Source organism: Myxine glutinosa, chromosome 3 (assembly GCF_964187855.1).
Source record: "Myxine glutinosa chromosome 3, kmMyxGlut1.1, whole genome shotgun sequence".
Taxonomy (NCBI): domain Eukaryota; kingdom Metazoa; phylum Chordata; class Myxini; order Myxiniformes; family Myxinidae; genus Myxine; species Myxine glutinosa.
In genome coordinates this window covers 153,189,579-153,201,791 of record NC_136263.1, presented here as the reverse complement: position 1 = coordinate 153,201,791, position 12,213 = coordinate 153,189,579, and the positions used below count along the sequence as shown (strand labels likewise).

Here is a 12,213-nt window from a genome sequence, read left to right as displayed (position 1 = left end):
ATGATGTTATATGTACAATCTCAAAACCTCAACAATGTTTTATGTGTCCGTTTATGTTTTTTGTGTCCGTTTATGTTTTTTGTGTTTAATGTGTTAGCTCTTACAAGAGCCTCGATCTTATGTACAAAAAAAACCATAGAAAACAAAGCATTGTGACCAGACACAGTACTCAGGCACAAAAAGGAAAATACAGCATTGCTGATTGAGATATCAGTACTTGGCGATTTTTGCCGAAATAATGCAGATATCAAGAAAATGACCAAATACCAAGACCTCAAGAATGAAGTGAAAATATCCTGGAAGCTGAAGAGTTCCAAAATTGTACCAGTGATAATTGGATAACTGAATGACAAAGAAGAACCTTACAGAGATGTTAAAAACATCCCTGGGAACATTACCACAAACGAACTACAGTTGGAGGCTGTACGGGGCTCAATGACAATCCTGAAAAGAGCCCTTAGAACAAAACTAAGAACAAAACTTCACAACCACCTCCCATGCATCACAATCCGTCACTGAAGCAGGAGTGGATGGATACTTCGAGTTACATATATACAGTCACGTGTGTATATATATATATATATATATATATATATATATATATATATATATATATATATATATATATATATATATATATATATATATATATATATACAGTCACGTGAAAAAGTAAGTACACCCGATGTAAAGTTTTGAGTTTTTCAACATATTCCAACATACAGCTATTTGATCTTCATTTCAACAATATTGATAGATAAAGGTGATATAATATAACAAATATCATGAAACATTTACATTTTGTAATCCATTGTATAATTTAAATAACCATAAATGCAAATTTCACATGTGGAAAAAGCATGGCTTTACGACCATGGCTTTACGAACGACCCCCATGTCGTTCAAGACCTCAAAAAAGAAAAAGCACAATGAGGTGTTAAAAAAGTTACGAAAGCTTGGAATATTTCGAAAATCTCGATTCACATTTCGAGAACGTATTTGTCACCCATTATAATTCATTTTGTAAGAATGCAAAAAAATAATAACAAGAAGACGTCATGATACTTGCAAAATCCCCCCCCCCCCCCCAAAAGTTTTCCATTGATACAGCAAATTGTCCATTTCATGAAGATTAAAATTTACAATCTTGATCAAAGCTTGGGTCAACAGGATGAAAAATGATTTTGGAAGGTAGACCTTGAGTTGACCTTTGACATTTTGACCTCAAAAATAGTTAGTTTCCGTATTTAGTGACTCAATGTGCAAATGCTGTTCAATTTTCAAGTCAATCTTATGAAAATTGAGGATATTAAAAATTTGGCCTATGTTGACCGACCTTTTGGCCTATGTTTACCTCAAAAATAGATGGTGGTTGAATTCAGTGACCATATATATAAATCCTCTTAGAAGTTCAAGTCAATCAAATGAAAATTGGTGATTTTAGAAATTTGGCCTATGTTGACCTTTTGGCCTGTGTTTACCTAAAATATAATATGTCGTTGAATTCAGTGACCAGATATGCAAGTCCTCTTCAAATTTCAAGTCAATTGGATGAAAATTGAGGATTTTAGAAATTTGGCCTATGTTGACCTTTTGGCCGATGTTGACCTCAAGTATACTTGGTGGTTGAATTCAGTGACCAGATATGCAAGTCCTCTTCAAATTTCAAGTCAATCGGATGAAAATTGAGCATTTTAGAAATTTGGCCGATGTTGACCTTTTGGCCTATGTTGACCTCAAAAATACTTGGTGGTTGAATTCAGTGACCAGATATGCAATTCCTCTTCAAATTTCAAGTCAATTGGATGAAAATTGAGGATTTTAGAAATGTGGCCCATGTTGACCACATTGGTCGGTCTATGTTGACCTCAAATATACTTGGTGGTTGAATTCAGTGACCAGATATGCAAGTCCTCTTCAAATTTCAAGTCAATCGGATGAAAATTTGGCCGATGTTGACCTTTTGGCCTATGTTGACCTCAAAAATACTTGGTGGTTGAATTCAGTGACCAGATATGCAATTCCTCTTCAAATTTCAAGTCAATTGGATGAAAATTGAGGATTTTAGAAATGTGGCCCATGTTGACCACATTGGTCGGCCTATGTTGACCTCAAATATACTTGGTGGTTGAATTCAGTGACCAGATATGCAAGTCCTCTTCAAATTTCAAGTCAATCGGATGAAAATTGAGGATTTTAGAAATTTGGCCTATGTTGACCTTTTGGCCTATGTTGACCTTTTGGCCTATGTTGACCAAGAATACTTGGTGGTTGAATTCAGTGACCAGATATGCAAGTCCTCTTCAAATTTCAAGTCAATTGGATGAAAATTGAGGATTTTAGAAATTTGGCCTATGTTGACCATTTGGCCTATGTTGACCTTTTGGCCTATGTTGACCTTTTGGCCTATGTTGACGACGAATACTTGGTGGTTGAATTCAGTGACCAGATATGCAAGTTCTCTTCAAATTTCAAGTCAATTGGATGAAAATTGAGGATTTTAGAAATTTGGCCAAAGTTGGTGACCTTTGGCCTATGTTGACCTTTTGACCTATTGACCCCAAAACAATAGGCTTCTTGCTTTTGACCAACTCTACCATTTGGTGAAGTTTCGTGAAGATCGGTTGAAAATTGTGACCTGTAGGCCGGTGACAAACAGACAAACAGACAGACTTGTTGTTGCTATTGCCAACAGACAGACAGAACCACAAACACAACCGACCAATATACTTGAAAAATCTTCGATTTTGCAAGTAATAAAGAACAAACCAGACAAAATAAATTCCTTTGGGATGCAAAACAGTAGTTCATAAAATAAAGCATTGTGATAAAGACATATTTTGACATGTTATAAATAGCAACAACTTGGCAGAACATCACAGGAAAACAAGAGATTTTGAGTTCGGCTGATGGAGGAAACATTTGGCCAGAAACCTCCACATCGTGCAACAAAGGACCCCATGTACAATGTCCAAGATGACTATTTTAATGACGTCAATTAGGTACCTGGCATCAAATGTGGAGCTCCAGCTCAAGTAGATATTTGACAATTATTCCAAGAACTGGAAAGGCACTCGGTAGAGCGCATACCTCTGCCAGGCTGAACAGTTTACATTTTGTATCCCACTGGTCGACAGGAAGCATATCCGGACCTGAACCAAAATCGAATCGGCTCGTTCTTGTCACCTACCCAACTCATCCACCACGTTTTGTCATAATCCATCCACAACTTTTTCAAATATCGTGCTCCATATCGTTTTTGGCCCCAACTCTCAAAGGTGAATAATCACTTATAAAGTCTCGGATCAGGAACTGGCTCCGGATGTTCACCATAATCGAGTCAATTCATCCATCTCCCACACCCAACCTCTCCACCAAGGTTCCTTCAAATCCATCCATGATTGTTTGAGATATCTATCTTCTATCTTCTATATATATAAAAGAAAGTTTTTGTTTGTTTGTCTACGCGCTAATCTCCTGAACGGTGAAAGATAGGAGGAAACCTCTGAAACAAAAAATGTCGGGACGGGCCCCGGGAAGGTTATAGGCTAGGTGGCGAGGCCGGTCGAGGCCGCCTCCGCCGGGCCGGGCCCATTTCGCAATTAAAAAGCTGAGCTGAATTATAGTAGTCAATCTTCTACGGCCGCGAGTAAAAGCTGAATTATAGTAGTAAGACCTATGTACAGAAGATTAATTTCATTCAAAAGGAACCCGGGCAACGCCGGGTGCATTCAGCTAGTCCTGCTATATATCGTTTTCGCCCAATCACTCAATAGTGAAGAATCACTTTAAATATTCTCGGATCTGGAACCGGATCTTCACCAAAATCTAATCAATTTGTCCCTGTCACACACCCAACCGATTCACCAAATTTCGTCAATCTGTCCATAACTTTTTGAGATATCCTGCTCACATACTGACAGACAGACAGATGAAAAATCACTCATGGAGCGACACTTGGCAAAACAGAACAAAGTAGAATGGCACTCAGTAGAGCATCCTTTTGATATCAAAAATAGTTGGCGGTTAAATTCAGTTAGCCGATATGAAAATCCTTTTCAAATTTCAAGTCAATCAGATGAAAATTGAAGATATTAGAAATTCGAAAAAAGTGGTTGACCTTTGGCCTATGTTGACCTTTTGGCCTACGCTGATCTAAAAAATAGTTGGTGGTTGAATTCAGTTCACTGACATGAAAATATCATATAAATTTCAAGGCAATCGGATTAAAATTGAGGATTTTAGAAATTTGAAAAAAGTGGTTGACCTTTGGCCTATGTTGACCTTTTGGCCTACGCTGATCTCAAAAATAGTTGGTGGTTGAATTCAGTTCACCGATATGTAAATCCTATTCAAATTTCAAGTCAATCGAATGAAAATTGAGGATTTTGGAAATTCGAAATTGTTGTTGACCTTTGGCCTATGTTGACCTTTTGGCCTAATGTAACCTCAAAAATAGTTGGTGGTTGAATTCAGTTAGCTAATATGTAAGTCCCATTCAAATTTCAAGTGAATCGGATGAAAATTGAGGATTTTAGAAATATGAAATTGTTGTTGACCTTTGGTCTATGCTGATCTCAAAAATAGTTGGTGGTAGAATTCAGTTTGCTGCTATGAAAATCGCATTCAAATTGCAAGTCAATCCGATGAAAATTGAAGATTTTATAAATTTGAAAAAAAATTGGTTGACCTTTGGCCTATGTTGACCTTTTGACCTCAGAAATATATAGGATTTTGTCAGACCACGAACTCTACCTTTTGGTGTATAGGATTTTGTCGGACCACGAACTCTACCTTTTGGTGAAGGTTAAGAATAATAATAATAATAATAATAATACATTTATTTTATATAGCGCTTTTCAAGAAGCCCAAAGACGCTTTGACAGAGTACAAAAAACTAGTGCAAAAAGACAAAAATCAATAGGTAAATAAATCAAAGCAAAAGGAAGGAGAAGGAGAAGAGATAGTCAGGGGTTAAATGCTGTGGGTTAAATGTTGAATGCAGTGTTGAACATGTGGGTCTTCAGTGATGTTTTGAATGTGGTGAGTGAGGAGGAGTCTCTGATGGTGTGAGGTACTGAGTTCCAGAGGGTGGGAGCAGCAGCAGCGATGGAGAAGGCCCTGTCCCCCCAGGATCTGAATTTGGTCCGGATGGGGGGGGGGTCAGGAGGTTGGTACCAGCAGAGCAGAGGTTGCGGGTGGGAGTGTGTCTGGAAAGGAGGTCAGTCAGGTAGGATGGGGCCAGGTTATGGAGGGCTTTGTAGGTCAAGAGGAGGATTTTGTACTGGATTCTCTGGGGGATGGGGAGCCAGTGAAGCTTGTAAAGGACGGGGGTGATGTGGTCACGGGTCCGGGAATGGGTGAGTAGACGGGGAGCGGAGTTCTGAATGTATTGGAGTTTATTGGTGATTATTGAGGGTGAACCATAGAGGAGGCTGTTGCAGTAGTCAAGACGGGAGGTGATGAAGGCGTGGATGAGGGTTTCTGCAGCCGTGGAGGAGAGGGATGGACGGAGACGGGCGATGTTTTTCAGGTGAAAGAAGGCTGCTTTGTGATGTGTTTAGTGTATTTGTCGAAGGAGAGGGTTTGGTCAAAGATGATGCCAAGATTCCGGATGAGAGGGGAGGTGGATACTGGGAAACCGTCGATGTTGAGGGCAAAGTTATGGGTGGACTTGGTGAGCGTTTTTGGGCCAATGATGATTATTTCAGATTTATCATAGTTAAGTTTGAGGAAGTTGATTTGAAGCCAGGATTTTATTTCAGTGATGCAGTTTGTCAGGATAGAGTGGGTGGCGGTGGAGATGGACTTGGTGGAGATGAAAAGCTGGATGTCATCGGCGAAGCAGTGGAATTGGAGACCATGACGGCGGATTAAGTGACCAAGGTGGGACAGGTACAGGATGAAGAGGAGGGGGCCAAGAACTGAACCTTGGGGGACACCTTGGGGGAGGGGAGCAGTGGGGGATTTGCAGTTATTGATGGAGATGAACTGGCGTCTGTCAGAGAGGTATGATTTGATCCAAGAGAGGGCAGTGCCGGTAGTTTAGTGAAGTTTAGTTTAAAATTGTGACCTGTAAGCAGCAAGTATAAGTGAGCGGACAGACAAACACACAAACAAACAAACACACACACAAACATACACAAACCGGAGTGAGCAACATACTTGCAAAAAAAAAAAAAAAAATTGCCAAGTAACAAGGGTGAAATTACACATATTGCGTGAAGATTGCCGAAGACAAATCTTCTGCTTATGTGTACCATGTGACTCAAATGGACTTCTTACCCGCATTTTAACACAGGCTTCGTGGGTTGAGTCCGTTCCGCGGAGGTCCTTAACCAGCATGGAGCCCAAATACTGCATCGGGCATAAAAATGGATGGGAACGGGAGCAGAGGATGAAACATATGACGACAACTTTTGGCAATTATTGACAGTTGATAAATCGTTCTCGATCACAAGGCTTTCAATTATAAGCATGTCTGTGCTGATACCTATCGAACCCTCGCACTGCTTGGCAATTGGCACCTGGGATGTGTCCAAAAACGGGATACGTCGATGCCAATCAACAAACTGCTAAACCACGTGGGATTTTGTGATCGATTGATATTATACACTAAACACAATGTCCTGTTCAATCCCTTTGAAACAATTGACGTCAATCATTGTAATACATATCGTGCCAAATGCATATCCGCCCATCAGGGTAAAGAATGTTTTCGGAGAAATAATTTCATGGTAATTGTAAATGTTTAACACACCTGGGGACCACGTCTTCAAGGTAAATCTCTTTGCTGTATTATATACCGATAGTGAAGAAAAGCAGAAAAGAGAATAAAGGGAAATCATCGTTGGCTGCGGTGGCATACAATGTAAGGGTGTAAGGGGAAACGAGAAGCTTTGTGCTGCGGACGTACTTTGGGAATGCAAACATTTCATATTATGAGGGTTGTTCAAATTTGCTCAAATTCTGCTTTTGTTTTGTTACAAACTTGTACACAACCTTGAGAGCCAATCGTCACTGCATTGCGCCGCCGTTCACTTTTAAATTTAAACAGGGCAGGTGTTTCCTTTGCCCAGAAATTCCACCAACATTCATCGCTCCACACTCCGTTATCTCCGTTACTGTCACTGCAACCATCACCTCGCTTTTCAGCACGTGCATGAAAGCAGGAAACGGGTGATTATATGAGGATCAGCCACCAACAATAAATACACAACAACAAAATAGTTAAAGTTGTCCGCTGTGATGGAGCACAGGGTGCTAACGTTTTGGGTCTCACCCTTTGCGGGGGAGTAAAATAGGATAACTGTTGAATCAGCCCGTCCGCCGGGCAGCAGGAGATGGGGTTTTGCAATTGCGTGTATATGCAGCTATGTGTGTGTGTGTGTGTGTGTGTGTGTGTGTGTGTGTGTGTGTGTCTGCGTGAGCGTGTCTGCGTCTGTGTGAGCGTGTCTGCGTCTGTGTGAGCGTGTCTGCGTCTGTGCGAGCGTGTCTGCGTCTGTGCGAGCGTGTCTGCGTCTGTGCGAGCGTGTCTGCGTCTGTGTGAGCGTGTCTGCGTCTGTGCGAGCGTGTCTGCGTCTGTGCGAGCGTGTCTGCGTCTGTGTGAGCGTGTATGTGTCTGTTTGCCATAATCTTTTTACCATTTGAGCTTTTGTGATCAAACTTTCAACAAGCCTTTATTATGAGAATATGGAGAACATTAATTCATAAAAAATACATTTTTTTACCTGTTGTTTTTGTCAACTTCACCGTATTTTTTGGTGCACAAGTCGATGGGTTTTTTTCCCCGAAAGTCCGGACCTCAACTTGTACCCTGAATCGATTTATGTATGGAATTGACTCGTAATGAATTGCAAAAATGGAAGAAAAATGGCAAAGTGTGATATTTTCTGAACTAAATTTTATAATTCCTAATTTGAAACACACTGCAGAAATCATTGCCTGGAACGTTTGCCAACCGGGTGAGCAATTAAACATTAATCTGCTCACTGACACATACGAGATCATGCAATCAATAACAAGCACGCACTCACCAATTACGTTTGATCCATCCCTTTCGATCCAATTCCATATGTATCTATCCTTACTACATCATCGCAAAATGCCTCCTGTAAATTCAAGCAAGGCAATTCGTACATGGCAGCTTTTACGATTGAAGTTGTCACGTTTTTTGGGGAAAATGGTGGAAATATGGCTGCGCACAGGAAATACAGTGTCAGCGACAAATGTGTTCAGGACTGGCAAAATGTAATGCGCTACGAGCCAGTACTGATTTAATGGTTATGTAGACTGGTGGTTCGAAATACCCCCACATGATAACAAACATGTTGAAAATCTATTCACATTCCTAATTTATCCGAAAGGTCGTCCCACAAAGTAATTCAAACGAGCGAGAATTGCTTTGCAATAAAATGTCCCCTACCGGTCCCAATGAATATCGTTGTTCCAAGCAAAAAGGGCACAACTCCGTTAAAAATTGGCAGAACGCCCCGAAACCCAAACTTGTTCTGTAACCTATCATAATAAAGCCATGCACCAAGTTTCAGTTGAATATGGTAAAGGGTATGGGACAAAAGTGCAGAAAACCACAGGTGGGACGGACAGATGGACGGAAGGACAGACAGACGGAGAGCAAACCTATAGTGCCCTCTGGGTGGAGGACTAATAATGTGCACAAAACAGCTCATTACTAGAACGGCACTCAGTAGACAGCATACCTCAGCCAGGTGAACAGTTTACGTTTTGTATCCCAGAGTAGACCAGAAAATCACAATACAGAATTACATTTAATCAAAATCATCCGTCCACAACTTTTTGAGATAGCCTGCTATATATTGTTTTGGGCCATATCTCCCAATGGTGAAGAATCACTTAAACATTCTACTAGCTGGATCCGGATCTTCACCAAAATGGAATTGATTCTTCCTCGTCACACACACAGCCTGTCCACCAAGTTTCGTCCAAATCCGTCCATAGCTTTTTGAGATATCTTGTTCACAAATAAACAGACAAACAGACAGACAAGGGGTAAATATTCATGACCCTGAAAGGACCGTAGCCTAGCAATGCATTGTGACAGTGTCCGGGAGGAATTAACACTTCTGTGGTTCTGATTGCCAGTTTTGCTAACCACTGTAGTTGATCTAACTTCATCCGATACCCCACATCGACTTATCTATGAATGAAGGAAAGAAAAATGGGGAAATTGGTCAATTTGACTTGTACTCCACGTCGGTAGTTCGAGTACAGAGCGGATGTGGATGGGCGTTTGTATTTTGAGATCTTTCCGAGTTGTTGTGTGTTTTAATCTCTTTTGCCACCAACGCAAACCGCTGTGCTGGAATTAACGACTGCACCAACACTGAAGACTTTTCCCTTTAAAAAAATGTAGGAACCAACTTTGCCTTTCATAAACAAAAGTCCGAGGTCACATTTGAATCGCCTTCGTGACGGTCGCACATGTTTCATATTGCTGTGCTTTGATATTCTCAGAGCTGTGAGGGTTAGGATTACTCTCAGAGTTCAACAAAATTGGTTTCACAAGAAGCAGTTTCTCCCACACCAAATGACAGAAAAATGTAATGTACATTCCGTATGACGAACACAGTGTTCTCCACCAACCTGTTGCTTATATCCCCTTTAAAAATGAAAAACATTGTAGTTCCTCGATGATAAATTTTGATTACTCTCATGCAATCACCCACACATTCGCCTTTTAAAGGGAATTTCTTGTTTAGGAGAGGGGTTTTTATTTTGGATATCTTTAAAGCATTTTATTCACAAACTGGCAGATTAAAAGTTTTTTGCTCAGGCATCGAGTAGATTACAGCAATCAAAAAGACAACAAGCAGGCAACGAGGAAAGGGAAGCCAATCACGTGGAGGCAGTACACAAATAGACTTTGTGAATTTTAATTATTTCTCAAGTGTGCAGGGCTTACGTAGGCCTCATAGTCGCACGACGAGAATATGAGATGCTCAGGTTGGTGTTGCCACTGCTGGATGGGGGCCGAGGGTGTTGCTTCATTGGGAGGCCGCAATACTAGCGACGGCTCACAGCACTCTTCCTGAACACAGTGCACATAATCACATTAATGAACAGGATTAAATAATTAAATTGATATATGGATGAAAATTACAAGTCCAGACCAGGAATCGAACCCAGGTCCTCTGGAAAACCGCACCAGTGCTCTGCCCTCTGAGCTATCTGGGTGACCCTGACTGAGCATGCTATTTTCCCACACATATGATTGCCACTCTCTTTCCGTCAATGCTTCCGGGGCACTCGCTGCCAACCATAGGAGCTGAACACGAGAGGGTCTTTCTATGTGTGGGAAAATTGTATGCGCAGTCAGGGCCGCCCAGATAGCTCAGATGACAGAGCACTGGTATGGTTCACCAGAGGACCTGGGTTCGATTCCTGGTCTGGACGTGTAATTTTCTCGCATATATCAATGTAAAAGTGCACAAAGATGTTTTTCTTTTCAGTAAACGACTCTAGAGTAGCACCCCAGACGATAGCATAGGTTGCCTTGTGATGATTGTCTTTGAGCAAAGCATTCCATTTTAGTACGAAAAGACTCATGATGAAAGGGGGCAGGAATGGGAGGGCTGGTGAGTACACAGACATGAAGCATCTTACTATAATTCACCAAATGTCCATCCGTCTGTCTGTCCGTTCGAAGGTATCACAAAAACGGCTCAACCGATCACAACGATATTTTGGGTGGGTATTCCTGGGACCCCCAGGAGTAAAATAGGCTATATTGTTTTTCCAAATTTTTCAAGTTTTCCAATTTTCCAGTTTTTCGAAACACGATGAATAATATTTACCGATATGAACGGTGATGTGGCTTTTGTTGAAATTCTACAAATACTGTTTAGATTTTAATGAGAATTACAAACCTGCAGTTAATCCGGAAGTGGACAGATGACGGCAATGTGCGGGTTTGATCATATCCCAATACAACCGTCATTCAATCGTAATGTTTAATCGTTAAACGTTAATCGTGTTAATCGTTTTGTTAAAGTATCAATTGATGATTGGAATTGAGTGAATACAATTACGAGTTTGAATTCGTAATTGTGTTCACCCAACCGTACGGAACACCACATCAGGATTTAAATATTTGTTTATGTCACGAATGTTGTTAAAAGTTTATTTTTTATATTAATGTTATTTAATTTGTGATTGGAGTTATGCTGTTTGGAATAGAAAAGAGATATCGAGTTCAAGTGAATGAATGCCATGACCGTTTCTTGTTTCTACTTTCTAAACGTGAATTCGCGGATCGCCATATGCAGATTCGCCATTGACTGGGTATGGAACAAACGTACCCGTTTGTTCACGAACGGGTACGTTTTTCATGGAAGTCCTTCACGAACTTGCTGTCCATGTCTGCCATGCAACTGAAGGTGCTACAGGAATGTGGAATTTATTGGTTTCATGCTTCAGCATTCGCCGTTTCTGCATCGTCTGTTTGCTTCTGGCCTCCCACCTGTGCGTAGCATGGGTACCTCACTAGTTTCCATAATTAGGCTTTCTCATCAGGCATTGCCTGCCAACTGGTACTGGGCAGGAATGGTGAGTATGCCAATAGTCCCAATGTGAGATGAGAGAGGCCTTCCGTCCTGCAGTGAACTGAAGGTTTCATAAAAAAATTTTTTTTTTTTTAGCGATCCACGGCTCTCGGTGGAGCAAGTACATACATCACATGCAGGACAATAGGACACATCATTGTACTCGTACATTAATCACATGGACATTGGTAGATGATGGACAAATCAGTGAAGTGCATGGGAACATCCCAGCGTCATCGGTCATGGGCTCAGATGGGAATGCTAAACACTTGGTTCACTTGCTCAACAGTAACATTATATGTCATCGTTTAGTGTATGAAGAAAATTGCTCTCAAATACACAAATATTTAGAAAAATGGAACAAGGACAGATTTGAAACAAAAATTTAAAACTATCTCGATACTCTCACCATTTGGTTCAGTCGGGTTGGTTTCTGTTGCGAAGAATCATAGCGGTCGCCGAAGGACGCGAGAACTCGTTTCCGGTGTCCAACCAAAGCTATTTTTAGCACCTGAACGAAAAAAGAAAAGCACAGCATTACTTCTTGCAGAATCACTTCCTTTGATAACCTGGTGAGCCTTGCTGATAACAAGCAATCCACGTCATTTTCTGCAGCCATGAGCTCGATTCA

The 12,213-nt window shown here is 40.9% G+C and overlaps 1 protein-coding gene across 10 annotated transcripts in view; it reads right to left on the bottom strand.

Annotated features, from left to right (window-relative positions):
* The window catches only part of LOC137423115 (ankyrin repeat and sterile alpha motif domain-containing protein 1B), a 299,599-nt gene that overhangs the window by 25,646 nt on the left and 261,740 nt on the right, over positions 1 to 12,213 (bottom strand). For all 10 annotated transcript variants that reach the window (XM_078774678.1, XM_068109937.2, XM_068109936.2 and 7 more), the window contains 3 exons: positions 11,992 to 12,093; positions 9,944 to 10,069; positions 6,286 to 6,357 (listed from right to left, as the gene is read on the bottom strand). In XM_078774678.1, the coding sequence (XP_078630804.1) occupies positions 6,286 to 6,357; positions 9,944 to 10,069; positions 11,992 to 12,093 (300 nt within the window). The remainder of the gene's footprint in view (positions 1 to 6,285; positions 6,358 to 9,943; positions 10,070 to 11,991; positions 12,094 to 12,213) is intronic.